Raw genomic sequence first — 23,658 nt, 5'->3', positions numbered from 1 at the left:
CTGTGAAAGCATTTTCTAATCTTCTAAATGGATCGGGGGAAAGAGAACGCTGCAAGGTTATGAACAATTCAAACTGCCGAAGAATAACACTCAGAATCTGTGACAGAAGAAAATGACAAAGTGTTATGTGAGAAACCTTATTAATCATACATATGCCTGTTAATTTATAACTAGCACTCATTATAATTGTATCTGATTTCGGAGGAAGGAATTGTCAGCCTGAATGTAACACATGCAATGCATGCTTAAGGATACCTGCCTTCAGATGTGATCTGGGGGCAAGGGCGTAGATGCAATGGGGACTTGTGGGAACATTTGCCCTGGGCAGGCCCCTGTTGCATCACATAGGGTGGAAAATCACACCCTACACTTCATGCCCATGCAGAGGCGTACCCTGGGCAAAACCTGAGATTGATGCCCCCCATGGGTGGCTGCCCTCCCCCACCGTGACCAAACAATGATTTTTTACACCAGGTCATTTCAAAGTCACCATCACATTATAGAACATCCCTCAACTCACAAATCTGAACACAGCAATGGGCCATGCCACACAGCAGAAATAATTTTTGGAAAACATTTTCAAAATGCTTTCAAAATGTTTTATTACTGCTATGAAAACACTTTATGGTGTTGTATCCAGTCCCCCCAATTGAGGGATACAGCATCACTTTCAATGTTATTTAAACTGGGAACCCCAGATTCTCCCTTTAAGGTAGATTTAAAAGGAGAATCTGGGCTCCCTAGTTTAAACAAGTGATGCTGGAATCCACCGCCAAACAGCATCATTTTCAATGGTGTTTAAACTAGGGAGCCCAGATTCTCCTTTTAAATCCACCCTAAAGGGAGAATCTGGGGTCCCCAGTTAAAACAACATTGAAAGTGATGGTATTTTGGGGTGGATTCTCCCCCACCCTGAAACAACATCCCTTTCAATGTTAAAACTGGGGACCTCAGATTCTCCCTTTAAATCCATGCCGAAGGGGGTGGATTTAATAATAATAATAGTAGTAATAACCTTTATTAGGCATTGGGAGAAGAAAAGAAGAAAAGAAAACAAGCATTGGCAGGAAGGGAGTGGATTTAAAAAGAGAATCTGGGGAAATTTAAGGGGTGCCTATTGTTAGGAGTACAATTATTAAGATAGCAGCACCAAAATTTCAGAGTCTCTTCGTGAGACCCTACTGATGATACCACCCAGGTTTGGTGAAGTTTGGTTCAGGGGGTCCAAAATTATGGACCCTCAAAGGTGTAACCCCCACCTCCTATTAGCTCCCATTGGAAACAATGGGGGATGGGGCACTCCCTTTGGGAGTCCATAACTTTGGACTGCTTATGCCAAATCTCACCAAACCCAGGTCATATCATCAGGGGAGTCTCCCAAAAAATCTGTGAAATTTTGGTGCTACTAGTTTAAAATCTGCACCCCCTGCAGGCCAAAAACAGAAAAACACTGAAAATACAAAATCTCCCACAAACGAACCTGCATTTTTGTCGCCCACCACAAGGTGGCGCCCTGGGAAACTGCCCACTTTGCCCAATGGGAGGAATACCTCTGCGCCCATGGCCCACCAGGCTGGCTGATGAGCCAAGGCCTGCCCAGGTGGCGTGTGCACTTTGCACCAAGGCCCAGCAGGGTGGGGCTGGGCCTTCTGTTGGGCTTTTCCCCTCTCCCTGCCAGGCCCAGCAGAGGCCCCAGCCATGCCTTGCTGGGCCTGGACACCAAGTGCGCACACTCCCTGGGCAGACCTCGACACATTGGCAGTGGGGTGTGGCTGGGGCCTCTGCCGGCCCTGGTGGGGCAAGAGGGGAAGGACAAGGGGCATGTCCTCCTTCCCCCTTGCCCCACCAGCCCTGGCAGAGGCCGCTGTGCATGCCCCACTGTGCCTGGGTGCGTTGCCCCAGCCTCCTCCAGGGGCAGTGGGCTGGCCTGGCACACCAAGGAGGAGGCTGGGGTGGCATGTCCCTGGGCCATGCCAAGAGAGGGACGTGCCACCCCAGCTTCCTCCTTGGTGAACCGGGCCAGCCCCGCTCCTTCTAGAGAGGGACGCACCAAGAGAGGATCATACCGCCCCAGCCTCCTCCTTGGTGCGCCGCTCAGTGAGTAACCCTCCCCACCCCGCCAGGTAAGTGGGGTGCGGGGGGTAGGGGTGGAGTGTGGGGGCTTATGGGGGGCATAAAACAGGGAGTCCACCCCGGGCACAGTTTTCCCCAACTACGGCTCTGCCTGGGGATCACCTGTGGAATCACCACTCATCTCCAGAGTACAGAGATCAGTTCCACTGGAGAAAATGGATGCTTTGGAGGGTGGACTATATGACATTGTACCCCACTGAGATTCCCAGGATCCCCGGGCACCATCCCCATATCCCCAATCTGGATCTGGTAATTCTACCCTCCCCCCATTTCCCACTAGTGGGCAGGGGGGCCTGGAAACCCTATGGATGCTTGAAAATATACAACATGAAAGACTATCCAACTTTTGAGCTGTTGTCTTCAATCTGACAAATAGATTGCAGGACTCCCAGTACAACAGTGTAATAATATAAAGTAATGCTTGGTGAGGATCTTTTCTCAGCTGGTTTAACATCTCCGATTAAGCATAGAGTGTAAGCTACATGAGACAGAAACACACCTTCTAATCAAAACCAATACAGTTCTCCTGATGCACCCATTATTATTATTATTATTATTATTATTATTATTATTATTATTATTATTATTATTATTATACAAAACAGTTATACACAGCAAGCAAGATCAATATGCTGGATTTTGTATTACATCACACGTCGGACACTTCCCAAGCATCTAGGACTGTGTGATGTATCGACGAATAATGCGTGCAGAGCCGAGTAGGGTGGCCTTTTGCAGCTGACATATGGTGATTTTGGTCAGCGCACCACTCATTGTTTTTAAGTGCTCGCTCAAGATCTTTAGGCACTGCACCCAGTGTGCCGATCACCACTGGGACCACCTTTACTGGTTTGTGCCAGAGTTAACGTAGTTCCTAATCCTTTTAGAATCGTTATCGTGTAAGTTTTTCCAGTTGCTTCTCATCAACTCCTTCTGTCACCAGGAATTGCAAACATCAACTATCCACATGTTCTTTTTTTCCACAATCGCGGAGGTCAGAAGTATTGTGTTTCCAGAAACTTTGTCAGTCTGAATTCGGAAGTCCCAGAGTAGTTTTACGTGTTCATTTTCCATTGACCTTTTCAGGTTTGTGATTCCACCCAAAGTTCTTTTCACAGGAGCAGATGGTAGTTGTGGCACAAGTTCCAGTGAATCATCTGGAGCAACAGTATTATCGCGTTCTCTGCTTGTGGATCCGTCTGGCGCCGATCTTCCTTTGCAGCAGCTAAGGTAATGTGATCTATTGTTTCGGTCTGTGCTTCCTTGGCAGAGTCTGCACTTGGGATCTGGTAGTTGACTTTTTTCAATTCTGGCTTTGATGGCGTTTGTTCGAATCTAACGTTTGTTCTTGGGCTGCAAGAATCAGCTTCCTCAGTCTCCTTTTTCAAGAGTTCCAATTTTGTGTGAGCCACAACCAGGTTTTTTCCTTGTCAATTTTGGTGGTCCTCAATTTTTCTAGGAACTGTCCATGGAGAGCCTTCTTTTGCCAGTTTTCTCTTCTGCTTTTACCAGTGTATTATTTACAGTATTCACTCTTTTGTCTTTTTGCGCAACTTTGAGCAGTTTTCTGCTGTTGACTTCCATCAATGTTGGTTCTTCACTGTTTTTCCACATAATCTGCCAGTGCATGCTTTCTCTTCTTCCACCGTTTGTTTCACTTGCAGAAGCCCTCTACCTCCTGATTTTCTGGGTGGAGGTAAAGTCTTGTCAACATCACCCTAACGCAGGTGTAAATGAGTAGTGGATTGTCATCAGTTTTCTTGTTTTTTCTTCTTCTGTCCAGATCATCCAGCTCTGCTTAAGGTCCAGTTCACAATTCAACAGTGTGTATCTTTTGATGACGGGTATGGCTTCCAGGTAAGTTGATAGCCTTGATCGTGATTCCCGCCGTTTAATTTTGTTTCTCTTCAAAATTTTTCTGACCCTTTGGACATATTCTCTGCTGACCACATTTTTTCACATGTCCATGCTTGATGTTGTCCAGCTGTAGGTATTCCCAGGTATTTATAGGATTCAGGTTGATTGCACTTTATGGTTTTCCATTAGGCATCTCTATGCCCTTACTGTCAGTAATTTTCCCTTTCTTCAATGCCACTGTGGCGCGATTTGGTCCAAGCCGAACTCCAGCACTAATGTCATTGCTGAAGATTCTTGACTGTGTGTTGGTCAGGGGTGACTGGAATTTCAGTTTCTGATTTTCCATAAAGCTTTAAAGATCATCCATGTACAGCAAGTGGGAGATTTTTGGTGAATTTCTTGCAGTTTGATAGCCCAGGTTTGTTTTTTGTAGAATTGTTGACAGTGGGATCATTGCAATGATGAACAACAATGGTGACAGTGAGTCACCCTGGAAAATTCCTCTCTTGATGTTGACAGTTCCGTAGCTTTGGTTGCCCACGAACAACTCAGTTTTCCAGTGTTTCATTGCATTTTGAGTAAACTTGCTAATATTTTCACAAACCCCAATGACATCCAGACATTTGATGATCCAACTGTGTGGCAGTGAGTCGAATGCTTTTTTGTAAAAGGAGTGCTTTTTTGTAAAAGGAATGCTTTTTTGTAAAATATTATTATTATTGTTATTATTATTATTATTATTATTATTATTATTATTATTATTATTATTATTATTATTATTATTATTATTATTATACAGTTATACACAGCAAACAAGATCAGTATGCTGGATTTTGTATTACATCACACGTCGGACACTTCCCAAGCATCTAGGACTGTGTGATGTATCGGCGAATAATGCGTGCAGAGCCGAGTAGGGTGGCCTTTTGCAGCTGGCATATGGTGATTTTGTCAGCGCCGATTGTTTTTAAGTGCCGTTCAAGATCTTTAGGCACTGCACCCAGTGTGCCGATCACCACTGGGACCACCAACTTACTGGTTTGTGCCAGAGTCTTTTGTAGTTCAATCCTTAAAATCCCTCGTGATCGCGGTAATGCTTTTTTCCAGTTGCTTCTCATCAATCCTTCTGTCACCAGGAATTGCAACATCAACTATCCACACGTTCTTTTTTTCCACAATCGTGAGGTCAGGAGTATTGTGTTCCAAAACTTTGTCAGTCTGAATTCGGAAGTCCCAGAGTAGTTTTACGTGCTCATTTTCAGTGACCTTTTCAGGTTTGTGATTCCACCAGTTCTTTTTCACAGGCAGATGGTAGTTGTGGCACAAGTTCCAGTGAATCATCTGAGCAACAGTATTATGCCTCTGCTTGTAGTCCGTTGCTCAGATGATTCACTGGAACTTGTGCCACTATTATGATTTACTGGAACTTGTGCCATTATTATTATTATTATTATTATTATTATTATTATTATTATTATAACACATCATCATGAAGTGTTTTGAAAAACTGGTCCATAGGCATATTAGTTCTTGCCTTCCAGATACATTTGATAAACATCAGTTCGCATATCGGACTAATAGATCTACGGAGGACGCCATTGCCATTAGCCTCCACACTGCTTTGACGCATCTGGAAAATCAGGGGAATTATGTGTGAATGCTCTTTGGGGACTTTAGTTCCGCATTTAATACAATCTACGCCACAAAGACTGGTGGATCGAAACTTGTGGATCTTGGACTCTCACATTCAATCTGTGTGTTTATTAGGGACTTCTTGTATGGACGTTCCCAGGGGGTGAGACTGGGAAATCGGGGTTTCCCTCAGTTCTTACTTTCTAAATAATGGGAGGCACGCACAGGGCTGTGTGTTGAGTCCTTTACTGTTACCCTTTATACATATGACTGTACTCCTGTCTATCATAGTAACACCATTATCAAATTCTGCTGATGACACAAAGGTGGTGGGGCTCATCTCTGGAGGGATGAGTCTGCCTATCGAATGAAGTGGACCGACTGCTCTCATGGTGCAGGGAAAATAACCTGGTTCTTAACACTAACAAGACAAAGGAGCTCATAAGTGGACTATAGAAGGAATTAAGCTCAGAAATTCAGCCCTTGACTATAAATGGAGATCAAAGTGGAGCAGGTGGCTAGTTTTAAATTTCATGGGCGCTTATGATTAAAAGAGGACTTGACCTGGGGCGCATACAGACTGCCATCGGTGGTTAAGAAAGCCCAGCAAAGACTGTACTTTCTGAGACTTTTAAAGCGAAGCTTAACAACTAGATGGAAAACTTCTGGTGTCGCTTTTACCGCTGTTAGCATATAGAGAGTGTCCTAACCTACTGCATCTGTATGGTTCTCCAGTTGCACAGTGGCCTGAATAGGAAGGCGCCTCCAAAGTGGGTGATCACTACTGCACAAAGGATTATCCGCTGCCCCCTCTTCCCTCCTTGGAAGAAATCTATAATTCCCGAAGCCTAAATAAAGCCCAAAATTTTTTGAGGGTCCCGCCTCATCCAGCACACTCTCTTTTTCAAACTGTTACCATCTGGCCTTGACGAGTATACAAGGGCCCCTCAGAATCCAGTAGGGACAAAGGAGGCTTAGAGACAGCTTCTTACTCTAGAGCTGTGGCTATGCTAAACCTCAGCTACTTCATATTGATGTATTTGGGGCTTATTGTAGGGATGGGTGGAGGAAGGGGAAAGTGAGGATGATGTATGAGTCTGAAATTGTGTGCATCGAGGAATGCTGCTGTAAATTTCGTTGTGCGTGCACAATGACAATAAAAATGCTTATGCTTATGCTTATGCTTATGCTTATGCTTATGCTTATGCTTATGCTTATGCTTATGCTTATGCTTATGCTTATTATTATTATTATTATTATTATTATTATTATTATTATTATTATTATTATTATTATTATTATTATTATTATAGATTTCACAGCTGGTTGTTGGCCTTCATTACAATTTGAGCCTCACCCAGAGGCCTAGGAAGTTGTAATGTATCGGCGTAGCATTCGTGCGGATCCCAGCAGGGCTGCCTTCTGAATTTGACAGATGTTAATTTTGTCAATTCGAAGATGTTTCAAGTGCTGCCCTAGTGTTTTTGGGATGGCGTCTAGCGTGCGTCGCATTGGTTTACCACTAAAGGACGACCTCAGCTGGTTTGTGCCATAGACGCTGAAGCTCGATTTTCAAATCGCAGTATCTAGTGACCTTCTCGTGTTCTTTTTCAATGACCCTGCTGTCACCGGGAACTGCTATGTCGATGATCGTCACTTTCTTGTCCTCGATCACGGTGATGTCTGGTGTATTGTGTTTCAACATTTTGTCCGTTTGGATTTGAAAGTCCCACATGATCTTGACCTTCTCATTTTCCATTACTTTCTCTGGACAATGTTCCCACCAGTTCTTAGCTGTTCTTATGTTGTAATTCTTGCCACTGAGTTGTGTCTCTATACTCAGTCTGGGCAATCTTTTTGCAGCAGCTGAGGACATGATCTACAGTTTCATCAGCTTCTTTGCACAATCTGCATTTTGCATCATCTGAGGATTTTTCGATTTTGGCCTTGATCGAATTTGTTTTAATGGCTTGCTCTTGGGCGGCTAAAATCAGGGATTCAGTTTCCTTTTTCAGAGTTCCAGTTGTTAACCACAGCCAGGTCTTTTAGTTATCCACATTGTCTTTGATTTTCTCCAGAAATTGGCCATGCAGTGCTTTGTTGTGCCAGCTTTCAGTCCTCATTTTAATCACATTTTTTCTGTATTCTTGTTTGGTTTTCTGGGTTTGCAGCAAATGTCTGTTCTTCACTTCAATCAATTCACTTCAGCAAATGTCCGTAGCACATCTTCACTTCAAAAATGTTTGTTCTTTACTTCAATCACTTCACATAATCACTTCACATAATCGGCCAGTGCATGCTTCTCCTCTTCCACTGTTTGCTGTACTTGCAGTAAGCCCCTGCCTCCAGATCTCCGGGGAAGGTATAATCTATTATTATTATTATTATTATTATTATTATTATTATTATTATTATTATTATTATTATTATTATTATTATTATTATTATTATTATTATTACTGTCGTTGTCGTTGTCGTTGTCGTTGTCGTTGACGTTGTCGTTATTATTGTTGTTATCGTTATTGTCGTTATTGTCATTGTTGTTGTTTGTTTGTTTGTTTGTTTGTTTAATAGACCACTGTGTCCCCGAAGGGCATTTAGCCATGATGACTAAAAACTCTGCATTGGGGATTCATTTTAGGAGCAACCAGATCTTTTTTCCCAATTCCACAGCATTTTCCTTTGTCCTGATCAGCCTTTATTTTACTGTGCCTCATTTTAGCAATGATAATTATTTGGGTGAGTCATTATGTACTTGTAATTTCAGTGGAAGGTCACAGTTCCCATTCAACCCCCTTCATTCACTGGGATTTACGCCTAAAAAAGTATGGATAGGATTACAGTTTCAAAATGACCCTATATAGCAGTTTTTGCGATAAGATAGAAATGAAATAATTGATTCAACCATATCTGTCCAGATTCCCTTTAGTTTAAAATGTGAATACGGCACCCCTAATGGGAGGTGGTTTGCCATCACCTCCCTCTGCGTCACTATCCTCGTGTTCCTTGGAGTTGGCCATCCAAATACTCACCAAAGCCAATCCTACTTAGTTTCTGACATCTGATGAGATCAGGATAGCCTAGGGCTATCCAGGTCATAATATGAATATAGTTAGAGACACTGACATCTAGGATGTACCTGAATGATCAGCACGCAGCGTAGCAATGAATCATTTCATGGTTGAAAAATAACTGTTTGAAAAATAAACACTGTGTCTAGATCCTTTTGTTTGTTCCATTTTCAATACCTTCTTGCACAGATGCAAGTTTATTGTCATTTTATTGTCATTTTATTGTCATTAACAGAAACTACTACGAATGTCTGGTATGTGCTTCAGCAAGTACTATTCCACTTGCTTGTAAGAAATTAAAATTTGTCACATCGTAAGTTAAAAAAATACTTTCCTATTTCAGTGGTAGCTTTTTGGTAGCTTTCATTGGCTGAATTCTGTCAGTGACAATTTGTTCACCCTTATTTCACATACCAGCTGTGATTTAGCCAGTTTATACAAGCTCGTTGAAATTAAATTTAGCTGTGTGAAGACTGTTGCCATAAGGCACTGGCACTACTTAATTCCCACTTAGGCTTTCAAAATAACTCATAGGGGAATCTGTTCTCCCTTCTTTGTGCAAGTTAAACTCTTGCTATGGCTCAAGGATGGTGGATATATGCTTTCAAGTAAGAATAATATGCCCTTCACTGCAAAGACTTGTGACACCTCTGAATAAATCCACTGACAATCCAATCTCTTTTAAGATTAAAAAAGGGGAGAGAGGGAGAGAGATAATCTGGCTTTGCTGAATTCTTTGGTGCTCTCACTATTCAGCAGAATGATGGAACGGTACTCTGCAAGCTATCGCATCTGTTAAGAAAAGCCTCCTTTTCAGCTATCAGTTTGCTATTATAGTTTCTCGTACAGGGGGAAAAGGATAACGATGAGAGGGCACTAGGGGCTTTTTGAGAAGGTGTCAGCAAGATTCCACAGAAGGACAATTTTATCTTCTGTTTATGTTTACTTAAAGTCAGGCAATATTTTCTTAACAAATTAATAGTCGTATCCTATTCCTAGTTTTAGTTGCCAGCAGGGCTTTATCCTGAACTTTAACATTTATAGTGTAAGCACAGTCAAATAGAGAAGAGTTGTAGAACTTTATGTTTCTCCAGAATAGGCTAATATCTTCTTTGGCCAATGGCATTAAAATCAGCTACTAGGAGAAATGGGTCAACCACAATGGATTAGAAGTACAATATGAAATCAGTAACAGCCCTGCCCTCCACACAACCTCTTCTTTCTTCTCCCCTTGGAAAAAATGTCTTGACCTTCCACATGGAGATCTCCTTCAACCAAATAGCACCTGGATACAAGAAAAAGGGCAAACAAGCAGGTAGGGAAGCTGGTAGAGAGTAGAACAAGAGTTTTCAACCTTGTTGAAACTGTGAGCACTGTTGGGATTTTGAGAAAGGTTCATGAGTGCCTTTAGTGGTGGCCAGGGGGACAATGTCGAAATGCTCATACATTCCAAGACTGGTATCCTCCTATGATGGAGACAGTGGCTTACAAATCTGTGTCTCCTGCAGACACAAAGGTGATACCTATTAGGGTCTTCTAACTATCTTTTCCTATAATAACATGGAGGAAAATCCAGTACTGGGAGAAAACCCAGGATTTAGGAGAAAGATATTTGTGGAATAAAATTAGTAGGACGTAGGTATCACATTGGTGGGTACCATAATGCCTTATCAGAGATCCCTAAGTAGAAGGTAGACTAAGAAACAGAGACAATTGCAGCAAGACTAGCCACAACAAGAAGACGACTATGGATTTATACCCTGCTTTTCTCTCTCCTGTAAGGAGTCTCAAAAGCTGCTTGCAAAGTCCTTTCCTTCCTCTCCACACAAAAACACCTTGTAAGCAAGCTGGGTTTAAAGAGAATTGTGACTAGTCCAAGGTCACCCAGCAGGCTTCATGTGCAGGAGTGGAGAAAAAACCCAGTTATCCAGTTTAGATTCCACCACTCAACCACTATACTATGCTGGCCAGTGAATCTGACTGTCAAAAAAACCCCAACAACAATAATAATCAGGTAAGCCAATTGTGGAGTGGTGAAGACCCATCCTAACATCTGGGAATGTGATATTTTTCAGCACTGTGTGGCCTCCTAAGTTACTTCAGTGCAGACTGCTTAAAGTCCCAGTCAACTGAGGCAGAGGCAGCTCCTATAATAGGGAGTATAATAGAGCTCCTATATATAATAATAGCTCCTATAATAGAGAGTAGAAGAGAAAATAGAAAGTAGAAGAGAAAATAGAAAGTAGAAGAGAAAGAGGGTTCCCTGTGCAAAGGCACCAAAAGACTAGTGCCCCATTTTGACCTCTGTGTCACAAAAGAGCATAGTGTCAAGCTATTTGGGAGATTGCCCCCCAACAGGAATGCATGATGGGAATTCCCCAACAAATGTAAGATCCAACTTTACACAGTATAACTTCAAAAGCATGTAATGTGTAAGGATGCAAATTTATGCTCAAAACATTTGATAGAAACATTTGATAGAAACTAGTCTTTCTTAGTTTAGAGAAAACGTGTAAACTAATTAGTGATGAATGAAACTGAAGCATGATCTGAAAGCATGATTTCCTTGGAATAAATTTGACTGGTTTTAGTTCTCCTATAAGGAACTCTCAGAGTTTATCTATATGTTCAGAAGAATTACATGATACAGCTTTTTTGAGACTCTATAACCACAGAAAGTAAGAGGAGGGGTAAATAAGAGAAGCAAGTGAATGATTCCATATCTCTGGTTCCTACATATATTAGAGTTATGCTTACACTGAGGTAAGCAGCCGTGGGGTAAACAAACAACTTAAAAGCACATAATTATTATTATTATACCGTGGGGTAAACAAACAACTTAAAAGCACATAAATCCTTGACAGCTCTTACCACATGTACACACACACCACCCGCAAGATCATTTAGCAGTTTAAGCACACAAAACAAATAATAAATTGAGAAATTTATGAGTGCATCAAGGCCACAAAGTTCTTCCTACCTTTATAGGTCTTGGTGTATCCCAAGAATTTTGTGCTGGTATAGCAGAAAAAGATGTCTTTGATTCTTCTATTATAGGAGCTTTAGGAGGTCTGGGTGGTGGATTTTTTGTTTCCATTTCATATTTTCTTACCATGTAATATTGTTCTTCTGTAATCTCTTCCACGATACTATTTCCTGGGAAAAGCACAATATCTTCAGCATCTTCACTGAGCAACTGGGCAACCATATTGACACGATGCACAGGGACTTCCCAGATTTCTGTGGGGTTATTAAAGTTGCTAATTAACAAGTAAGTATCTGTGATCTCTTCTTCAAGCTGCAGATTCTGTATACCAGCCAAAATGTCCTCTTGGTTAGAAAGATCCCTTATGGAGACTCTGACATTGAATGGCATGCACAAATCTTTGCAAATCTCCCAAAGTTCATATTGTTTCCTATCATGGACAATTTCAACAAAGCTACCTTCCATGCACATTGGAAGAAACACTTCCTTGTATGTTTTATTTGGCAACAAGATTTGTTCACAGGCCAAAGAATTCGCCACTTTTTTCCTTTTCTGATCAACTTCACTTGTCTGGCACCGTGGGACTAAAAACTGGTCTCCAATAGAGACAGAACACTGTTCTTCATGAGGAAACTCAAAAGCTTTGGTTGCTATAACATGGAGTTCCTCCTTTTTACTCCTTGCAATTTCTAGGTCATAGGCAGTTGGAAATTCCCGGGGTTTTCTTTTGAACTTCCCTTTGTAGTTGGTAGGAATCAAAAAGTGTCTTTTTTGGAAACGACTCTTTATCTCAGAAGCTAAGATTCTTTTTGCCTGATGCTTTTTGTAAATGACTATTTCTCTGCTGGGACACAATAAACTAAATGGTTGCTTGTTTCCCCTGGGACCTTCAATTACTGCAACAACAATAGGGAAATCATTGTCTGTCCTTTTTAATATATCTTTCATTGATAGTGGCTGAAGAAAACTGTTAATATTGTAACAGTCTGTTACATCCTTGACTTCAACGTCTAAATCAGAAAGGAAGCAAACAATTTCTTTTTGAACTGAAAATAAAAAGAAAAGTTCAGTTGACAATAATGTAGAAGATCATGCTGAAATTATATCGGAATTTTAGTTTAAAATACAAACAATTTCTATATTATTAGCAACCAAACAGAAAACTGCTCAAACTGTTCTCTCTTGGAAAACTATATTAGTTAAAATTCAAGGACTTTTCACAAATTTAAATACTAAATTAAATAAGCTAGAGTTTACTATCATTTATCCAAGATAAATAACAATATTTAATTTGCTGCATGTGCAGTTTTGTGGGGGAAGGGTGATGCACTAACTGCAGTTTATGCTTTGACAACAATAATTATCAGAGAGAAAGCAGCTCTCCTAAATAATTTCATATATTATATATTTATATTGAATACTATGTACATCAAAATGACAACATGAATTTTAATGAATACATCATAAGCATGATTGTTGAGACTTACAAGGTTTAACAATATTATAGCCAAATTGCCAATACAAAATTCTTAATATGTGGAACTTTTAGCTACATGGGTGCTTATGATAGCAATCCCCATTCAGAAATATGTATGGCTCCCAGACCCCCCACCAGGTGTGCAGGGGCCCCTGATTTGGGACTCCACCCCCAGCACCAGTCAGCTGGCTGGTAGGGCTACTTACCAGCAACAAACTGAGGCTTAATCCTCTGTTAACTGTATTGGGGCAACATCACTTCTTGTGTGCACAAGAAATAATGTCACTGTGTCACCAGCAATGGAGACCAGTTTGCTGTTGGTAAATTTACTCTCTCTCTCTCAGTCACACACACACACACACACACACACACACACACACACACACACACACACACACACACACACACACACACACACACACACACACACACACACACACACACACACACACACACACACACACCAGTTTCCAGACCACTCATAGAAATATACCATGACTAGGGCTGCAAACTCCAGGTTGGGAAATTCTTGAAGATTTTGGGGAAGGGGAGGACCTCAATAGGATATAAAGCTAGAGTCTACTTTGAAAAACAGTCATTTTCTCCATGGGAACAGGGCTTTGTTATCTCACTATCAGTTGTAATTCTGGGAGAACTCCAGGCTCCACCTGCAGGTTAGCAAATCTAGCCATGCCTATTGTTGAATTCCCAGCTTTTTCCTATTCTTTTATTTTTCCTTCCTTTTCTTTTCCTTTTTTGAAAAAAAGGAAGTTTTTAACCACTTTTGTGCAAGCATTTTTTTCTGTATTGTCTGAGATGCAAAGGGGAGGGGAAGCTACAAGATGGTTGAGATTAAGAGTTAATTTCTTCCTGATCAAATTCATTCTCATTTGCTCTGTTTTACAACCTTTTCGATCTGTGCCCTTTGCTTCTTTCTTGTTTGCTTTTCTCATCTTTAATCCCCACAGCGATGTAAAAACATTAGTCAGAAACTACAATATAAGGAGCAATCCTAAGCAAGTTATTTAGAAGTAAGTCTAATTTTATTCACTGGAGTGTACTTCCAGGAAAGTGTTCTTAGAGTTGTTTAGATATGCATATAGTACCAAGTCTTTTCAGATTTTTAGAACATCTAATATTCCAAATATCTCCTTTTTTGTACATCTGTTCCCTATGTCCTTACAATTTCTCAAATAAAGACAAGCTCTTGTTTTTGAAAACTATAGCAGATGATGGAGAGGCTAAAAAACATTCCACAAAAATAATAACAATGTCATAAAAAATGTCATAAAAAATGTCATAAAAACTCTTCAAACGGGTGAATCACAACCCTAGGAGGGTTTACTCAGAAGCAAGACCCATTGCCAGCAACCGAGCTTACTCCCAGGTAAAGGATCACGCTTTAGTTCTTTGCATGAAAATCAGTGGGGTTTAACAGCGCTTAACAGGGTTGCCTACACTGCTTCCCCAAAACTAGGTCTTAGGTTTAATGCTAATAATCAAGCCCAGCGGCCCAAGCCAGCCAAGATGTGTGTATGTGGGGGGGGGATGATTTCCCCCCCCCACATGATGAACTCTGTGCGTGCCCACAGAGAGGGATCTGAGTGCCATAGGTTCCGTGCCATAGATTCGCCATCACTGCTTTAGAGGTTACACTCTATGGCGGATTCTGCACGGGCCAAATTCACCAGTGTCGGCCCAGTAAAAACACAGTTTTGGGGGGAAACTTCCCATGGCTGACTCCTCCAAATTGAGGCAACACTGCTCTTTTCCCCCTTGCAATGGTGTTTTGTTGCCTTGGTCAAATGAAAAACAGCAGCGTCCACCCGGTGCCAAGTAAACAGCATTGAGTGGATGCCACTGTTTTCTGGCGCACCACTTAAAAAAACCCTTACCTCTGTGTCCCTGCGTAGCTCCGTCAGGACGAGGGAACACACCACCTGCCCTCTGACCACCCACCCGGGGCCATTGCCTGGGCTCTGGGGGGAGGGGGTGTCCTCTCATCCTGACAGAGATACACAGAGATACAGAGGTGAGTTTTTTTTAAAGCAGTGTGTCTCATGAAGAAGCGCTGCCATGAGCCGCAGCAGCTTCTGGGCTGTGTGTGAACATCCCAAGGGCTACACCGATGTCTTTTACGCTGGTGTCCCACCGCTCCCTGGGCCCATGCGTAATACTCCTATGGCATTGTACCCCACTGAGGTCCCTGTCCCCCAACCCAGGCACCATCTCTAATCTCCAAGAGTTTCCCAACCAGGATCTAGCAATCCTACCCTCCACCCCCTGCAGGAGGCGAGGCAACCTGGCAATCTTAGGTTCTCTCCATGTCATCTGGAAATAGAAGAAGAGAAGAAGAGTTTGAATTTATACCCCAGCTTTGTCTCCAGTATGAATACTCAAAGGGGCTTACAAACTCTCCCCACAACAGACACCTTGTGAAGTGGATGGAGCTGAGAGAGTTCTAAATAACTGTGGTCACCCAGCAGGTTTTGTGTGTAGGAGTGGGGTGGGGGAATCCAGTTCACCAGATAAGAGTCTGCCACTCAGGTGGAGGAGTGAGGAATCAAACCAGATTCTCCAAATTAGAGTCCACCTGCTCATAATCACTACACCATGCTGGAAAATTAAGGATCATGAAGATTCTATCCAGATCTTAAAGTCAACCCACAGCAATGGGGTGCAGGGACAGCACTTTTCATTTTGTAAATTGTTTCAAGCTATGGAGAACTGAGGCATAAATAATAAATAGTCATAGTAATGATAAATTGTACATAAAGACATTTCCAACTCAGTACTTTGTATAGTTCATTTACATTCCAGTTGCTCCATAAATGGAGGTCCAGATCTGCTCACAGTGTTTCGCTTTCTTCCATTTTTCTCACAATCCTGACAAACACTCTCAGCCTAACCTACTTCAAATTGAGAATGAATGTGGAGTAAGAATGAAATAAATAAATAAATAAATAAATAAATATGGAACACTTCTCATAACTGCTCAGTCCAAACATCATTTGCAGCAGGCACACCATTGTCTTTGTACTGGTTCTGAATGAAATCTTAAGATACTGAAATCTACTTACATTTCATCACTGCATGTACTTCATATATTGGTGATAGAACAACACAGCCATCAAAATCCACTGGGAATTTATTGGTATGTTTTTGAATACAGCAAATATTAGTAAATACCACATGTCTGCATCTGCTCTTTGAGATTTTCCATTCAGCAACTTCTTTCAGGGAATAAATCTTGTTATCTTCTGACTCATAGAAGTCACCTTCTTGTGAGATAGGTAGAAGAAAGGCATGCCATCGGTTATTCCTGTCTACTCTGCAGCTGACAGTCAATGTCCCATTGTTGTCTTCCACGGAACTGAATATGATCTTCTCACCCTGGTGGATGCTGAGATTTTCTACTTCAAGATCCACAGAACTATAGAAGCAAGGATCTTGTAGTTGTGTTGGTCCAATGGAAACTTTTCTCACAATTTCTTCAACATTAACATAGGGAGTTTTATCCGCCACTAACCTGCAAAAACCTTCAAGGGAGATGTTTGATTCAGAAAAGATATTTTCTAATTCAGCTAGCACTGAAAGGCAAAAGTATATAGACTATATTCATTTGTTATTAATTTGATTTCCTTTGTCATCAACTTGAATTTACAAGCTTGGGGCCTGGTCACAATTTAAAAAAAAATCAGGAAAATATGTGTCTAATATCACATTAAAACTGCTAATCTCTAACATATACAGATATACGCATCAATTAGTAGGTGACATGATAGATCTCATCCCAAAACTCTTGGCAGTTGCTGCCAGTTTGAATTGACAAAAGTAAACTTGATGGACCAGATTCATGTGTTCATGGGCGGACATAAACAGTTTAGGAGAAAGGAAACAATGCCATAGGAGAATAGAAAACTTTGAATCTTTTCCTTCACCTCTATGAGATTTCAAGGAAAGTCCTCAGGAGAAGGGTGAAAAATAAGTGCCTGATAGGTAAATAAATATTTCAAAAATACCCTAAATCCGGTACTCTCTTTCATTAGAAGAATACCATAACCCAGTAGCTCTGCACTTGGAGATGCTCACTGCCTGAGGAATAGGGCAAGTCCATAAAATATTTTGAGAATAGACTTGTTATGCTTTAGGGTGCTTCAGGAACAGTCACTTTACTCCTATCTGCTCATATCAGACACAAGGATGAATGTTACATACCAAATGAAAACTCCAAATAATCTCTACTGAACTATATAACCATGGAGAATTTTTTGACTTCTAAGGTAGCATATTTAAGCAGAAAATGTTCACACAATACCTGGAAAATCTAGAGGTAGGTCAACTGAAGCAGGAGAGCATAGGCTGCCATCTTCACATTCACATTTACCCGCACTGAGTTTTTTTACTTTTAAGTCAACAACTTTAATCACATCTCCAGTAGACAAGCAGCTTTCATGGCCAAACGTCTCAGAAACTGAGCCTGAAGGAGAAAACATGTATAAAGAAAGTTGTTTTGTAGATTCCAAGTGGTAGTTTAAAAGGATCCGTTATCTATATATATAAAAAGCTAACCATTCGTTTGTTGCCCTAACACCGAAATAGCTGGACGGATCGCCCCCGAATTTTCACATGTCATCCCTCCCTGTTGCGGGCAGGTAATCAGACCTTCAAATTGCCAAAAGTCCATACCTGAGCCAGGTAAAACGTCTTTTTCCTGCCGCACCAGGCCATGAAGCTGGCTCTGTTTAACTGTCACCCTTAGAATGTTCGTGCAGCCTGTCTGTCTGTGGCCTGAGGGCTTGGTATGAGGGCTTAGAATGTTCGCAGAGATGGCCAGAGATGAGCAGTGAAAACAGTAAATAGGTAATACTGGTAGGTAATACGAGTGGAAGTGAAACACACACACACTTTGCCATGTGAGACGTCAGGTGGGGTTCCTGCCTACACACGCATGCAGGTAACTTTCATTCTCTGTGCCTCACCCAATATTACCACACAACACACATGCTCTCATACACATCCACTTCATCCTCACACACCTCACTCTGCCCTCCCTCACATCCAACCACCACTTACCCACTTCCTCACCCATATTCGCCACAGCTCTCTTTTACTAAAAGCAAGCTGGAATTTGCCTTTTTCTTCTAAGACAATCTGCGAGGTGGGGGCAAACCAACACTACTGGCTCCGCTTCTTTTATACATGGTCCTTTAAAAACCCAGGGAGCTGGCCTCAATCTGAGCGCCTCACCACCCTGCCTCTGCTGCCTGACTGGGATAGCCTCCTTGCCCCAGTTCTACCTTACCCAAGCCAGGACTGTGCATGTCAACCAGCCTCATGGACAGCGGAATTCGCACTCTGTACAGTTCCGTTGTGGAATGGAATGGGTTACCTTATACTAAAAACCAAGACAGCACCATATAATAATGTGAATTGAAAAGGGAAAGAGGGATTCCATTTGACCACCGAAGAAGAAGAAGAAGAAGAAGAAGAAGAAGAAGAAGAAGAAGAAGAAGAAGAAGAAGAAGAAGAAGTAGTAGTAGTAGTAGTAATAGTAGTAGTAGTAGTAGTTTGGATTTATATCCCCCCTTTCTCTCCTGTAGGAGACTCAACGGGCCTTACAACCTCCTTGCCCTTCACCCCTCATAACAAACACCCTGTGAGATGGGTGGGGCTGAGAGAGCTCCGAAAAGCTGTGATTAGCCCAAGGTCACACAGCTAGTGTGTGTGGGAGTGCACAAGATAATCTAAATTCCCCAGATAAGCCTCCACAACTCAAGCTGCAGAGCTGGGAATCAAACCCAGTTCCTCCAGATCAGAGTGCACCTGCTCATAGCCACTACGCCACTGCTGCTCCCAAAAGGCTATGCTGGGGATCATTGGACCTGCATGGGCACCTGTGTGGGTTGCGAACTGTGATGAGAGGGACAATTGCCACAGCAACGCGTGGCTGGGCCCCGCTAGTTCTTAATAGAACTCATTCTCTTTTCTTTGAACTCATTTTCTTCAAGCATCTTGGTTTGCTTCTTTCAGTTACTGCAATATTAAGGCAAGTCTTAATACAGAAACAATATTTTGAACAGATTGCAAGGCACTGAACATGCATAAGCACATCAATAGTAGCAGGTAAAAAATTCAAATAGTCTACATGTGGTGCAACACTGTTTGACAACTGTTACAGCTAAACTTTCTAGGTCTCAAAAGTGTTCCAGAGTGAAGTCTGAAAGACTCACTTTAACTTTGAGCTTGATTCAGCCTGATGAACTATACTTGAATTTTTGTGAAACAGATATCTGTGTAGTGTTTGTCAGGATGCCCTTGACAAAACAACTTCGTGCTCTTGGAGAGGGAGAGGGAGTGCCTAAAATGATGCCAGAGAGAATGATGTGACTAAAGTATGCTTCTTCATGTTTGCTTGTAATCTTGCCATTTTTTGTTCAGTCTTTAAAATAAAACACATTACTTTGATCCCTCTTTATTCTTCTGATGGGAAAATATTATGATCCAAGGAAACTGGCCAAAAAAAACCCTGGCCAGCTTTTGTAACTAGGCAACTACTGACATACAGTTGCTCTAAGCTGAGAATTGCCAGTTCTCCCAAAAAGGACACCTCTGACGCAACTACTCTTTTATGAGTGACCTCTTTGGACAGTGGTTGGAGGTACAAAAATTCCTCTGTGAATGTCAGCAAGTAAATCCTTAGTTACCTCCATTTTCACCTTCCCTTTATGTTACATCACGTTTATACAAAGTACTATGAGTCTGGAGTGCTGGTTGTAATTATCCTCACTTCCTGACTCTTGCCACTTTATTTGGAGGTCAAAAGAAAAGTACTGGAATGTCATTTGCTCAAAAAGTCCCACTGAGGTCCCAGTCCTTTCTGTACAATGCCAATAAAATGTTTTCATCAGAAAATAAAATGTTTCCTCCATGGAGTTCCTTTACATTTTTAGTCCAAAATGTTTTATTTCCAGACTGAAAATGTCTTATTTTGCTGTTCCCTAGCAATTGTTGTGTAATAATGTTTTGAAAATGTTTTCACTTACTGTGTGATCTCTTTGAGATATTTCCCATTCCTCCTCCTGGCCTTCCTCATCAGCACTGTTTTTGTGCTCGCACAGGCCATTTGGTATTGTAGTTTCATCAGTTTTTTAATTTAAAAAAATTATTTTAGCAAAGAAGACATGACCCCTAGAGAATCTTAGCATGAGGCTTTGAAGCTTCATAGCATCAGTTCCATGGCATTTTTAAAAAGAAACAGAACAACCACAAAGTGGCAGCCAGGAATTGTTTTGGGGTGAGTGTGGACAAATGGGGGGAGGGGTTTGAAAACGTTTTGAAAATGCTTGCAAAACTTTCTCAGGGGCTTGTGCGGAATGGACCAATGTCTTTTCTGCCAGGAGCAGTTCTCTCCTACCCCATTTGTTCCTCAATACTCCCTTGTATTAATTGAAGCATCTTGACACTATGCTTTGAACATGTGAAGAAGAAAACTATGTTTGCTCTAAAAGATATTTGGCATTAGTTGATTTGGGAAATTGTAAGTTTTAGATTCTCTCATATAAAATAAATTCTTTGCACTGCTCTCAGCCTGAATTTCCTGATATACCAGTTATTGCTCATGCATCTGCTGAAGGGTTTTTAAGTGATTTACATATTTTGTGCAAAGAACAGCTTATTCCAGTTTATCACTTTGCTTGAACCCATCATTACTTACGGTTTTAACCTATCATTACTTATATCCTATCTCAGCTATGGGAACATATGTTTGTATATCTTCCCATACCATGCCATCTCATACCACTTTTCAGTTTACAATCAAAACACAGGGTTAAATACAAAGGATCAGAAGCAGAGTAGGTCTTTACCACCTAATCCTACTACAGTGTGCTCCCTGAAAAGTGAAAAGGTAAAAAAGACCTCCTCAGGAGTATAGCATGGTGTGCCATATGGGTGCCTGCAGTGGGAAGAGGTACTCATCAAAAACCTTCCCTCCCATTTAGACCAACTGAAGATGAACTTCATTTTCATCTAAGTGGATGCAAAAGTGGGGTCAAAAGTGGGTAGTTGAGCACCCTATATTTGGACTGCCCAGACTGTTGTCTCATAATAAACCACAATGTATTTACGTATGTTTAAAGAAGTTGTAGCAGTTTGCTTATTTCTATATACATACATTGACTCCTGAAGTTTTTTGTAAATGTCTGCCTCATTATCCACAGGAAAGCATCAAGCACTTTTCCCACTTCTCAGTGTTCATTAATACTAGCCCAGACAATACCCTCTGGATAACTTATGCATCCTAAAGTTAACTTACTCCATTGTTCTTCAGTGCAATCTATCATTTAAAAAATAAAAAATAGCACAATAAGTGGGTGGAGAGTTAGGAGAGCAGCAGCAATAATAGTAATCTGGGCTGGGAGCACAGGTGTACCTCCCACAGGGACATGTGGTGTCAAATGTCCCCGGATGCATGCCATCTAGTCACATGGGGAGGCACCAAGTGCTGACCAGGTCCTTGCACCTGTCCTGTCCTGTCCTGAGGGAACCACGCCACAGAAGATGCCAGGCACAAAGACCCAGCCAGAGCCCTACAGATCCTTCCATGCCAGGGCCATGCTTGCTGGCTTTGGGCCTCCATGCTGGGGCACGCCCGGCCTCTCCTGTGGCACAGTTCCTGGAGGGCCCAAAACCAGTGAGTGTGGCCCTGGCATGGAGGGAGCTGCTGGACATCGCAGGAGAGGCAAGGCACAAGGACCCGGCCGGCACCTGGCAGCTCCATCCATGCCAGGGCCATGCTGTATAGTAGCTGCAAAGATGAGGCAGAGGCAGCACTAATTTTTGTGGAGGGAGGAAGCAATGACAACTAGGAGATACAGAAGAGGAAGGGGAGAAAAGGGATTTCCCCCACCCATGATTTGTCATGGTCAACTCTTCTGTCATGTGCAGATGATAAAAAGTGCACAATGAGGCCATTTTCCAGGTAAGACAAGGATCTTTGCCCACTTAGGAGTCTTCCCAGGTAATGCATAAAAATATGGTTTTGTGAATTGCTGAAAGAACAAAAATATTCATATGCAGTCTGATGTTGTGCTTCAGGAAATTTGTATCTGCCTGAGCAGCTGAGTAAGTACAAGGGAGAAAAGATATGACAATTAGCTTGCTGAAATGCCCCAAAATTCAGAGAAATCTGAAGGGATGATTGAGATTTAGGAAGATCTTCCAACCATTCATCTCCTTCCTGCAATTCTTTCTGGGCCTCCAGCTCATAAAAGATAAACTGTCCCCCCCCCAAAAAAAAAACCCTCTAGAGATGCCTGCTCTGGACTGCCATGCCAGAGAGACACACCAGCTTGACAAACATCAATTTATTAAGATTTCTAGTGTTTGAGATCATAGGAAACAGCTGCAATAAAGACAAAGGATTACAAAGTGCTACCTTTTAAATATGTTGCAGTACACAAATTTCCCATCTTGATCAGACACTCTAAGCTTTCACAGGGGGCGATTCAGCACACGAGTAAAATAGGTTCGACCCAGTTCCCTGAGTACTAACCTAGGTCGAAGCCATTGTTGTTCCCCACTGCAAACAGCTTGATCCCAGCTTGGAGGGCAGAATCATCCTGTGCCTCTTCGCCGCTCCGTTCCGATTGGCTACTGTTCTACGGCCATGTTCCGTCTATACCCACACATGTTATAAAAAAACTGCCACAGGAATGGAGGGACAAAGGTGGCATTTTTTGATTGGCCAGCTGTACACATGCCCAAAACACTCAGCTGTGATTGGCTGAATGGGGGACTCCTGGCACCAGAGATTCTGCACTTTACTGGAATCGAGCTGAGTTCGAGCGTGGTTCCCTGAAAAACTAGTAGTTCCCAACTGGAGTTGGAAATTTGACCGTTACATGGGGCGAAGCTGGTACAAAACCACAGCGATCCCAGTGGTTGTGCAGAGCACTTAGGTCGAACGCAGCTCGAACTTAGGTAACGCAAGTGCGGAATCGACCAGAGATGTCTTAAAGAAAAAGCTGGAACAGGTTGATCTTCTCTCTTCCCCCTCTTTCTCTTTGTCTCTGTGGCCGTTTCCGCATGGCCAAATAACAGAGCCCTAGGGACAGAAAAAACGCCGTCCCTAGGGTGCTGTTTGCACAGGAGGCGCTGCTGCATTGCAGCAGCGCTGTCCTGGCCACCCCAAGCAGCGCGAAGGCACCGCTTTCAAACCTCGCTCAACGAACAAGGTTTTTGAAAAGCGACGTCTTCCCACCGGCGTGGTGCAAACAGCATCGGTGGGAAGATGCCGCTTTTCCCATCCCCTCCACTCACCTTCCTGTCCAGCACTGCTCTGGAGGACTAGAGGGACACCCCCACTGCCCTCTGACCCCTGGGGGTCAGAGGGCAGCATGAGCGTGTCCCTCCAGCCCTCCAGAGCAGCGCTGGATAGGAAGGTGAGTGGAGGGGGCTGAACCAGCGGCGGCTCCATGCAAAGCCACCTCTCCGACTGG

At 42.2% G+C, this 23,658-nt stretch overlaps 1 protein-coding gene across 1 annotated transcript in view; it reads right to left on the bottom strand.

Moving 5' to 3' along the window:
* Window positions 1-9,963: 9,963 nt before the first annotated feature.
* The window catches only part of THEMIS (thymocyte selection associated), a 30,362-nt gene continuing 16,667 nt past the window's right edge, over window positions 9,964-23,658 (bottom strand). Inside the window, exons 2-5 of the mRNA XM_048505542.1 lie at window positions 17,475-17,636; window positions 16,237-16,695; window positions 11,674-12,725; window positions 9,964-9,978 (exon numbers count right to left, since the gene is read on the bottom strand). Of these exons, the coding sequence (XP_048361499.1) occupies window positions 9,964-9,978; window positions 11,674-12,725; window positions 16,237-16,695; window positions 17,475-17,636 (1,688 nt within the window). The remainder of the gene's footprint in view (window positions 9,979-11,673; window positions 12,726-16,236; window positions 16,696-17,474; window positions 17,637-23,658) is intronic.

This window comes from Sphaerodactylus townsendi, linkage group LG01 (assembly GCF_021028975.2).
Source record: "Sphaerodactylus townsendi isolate TG3544 linkage group LG01, MPM_Stown_v2.3, whole genome shotgun sequence".
Classification (NCBI taxonomy): domain Eukaryota; kingdom Metazoa; phylum Chordata; class Lepidosauria; order Squamata; family Sphaerodactylidae; genus Sphaerodactylus; species Sphaerodactylus townsendi.
Note: the sequence above shows the minus strand (reverse complement) of the source record. Positions and strands in the feature narration are given on the sequence as shown.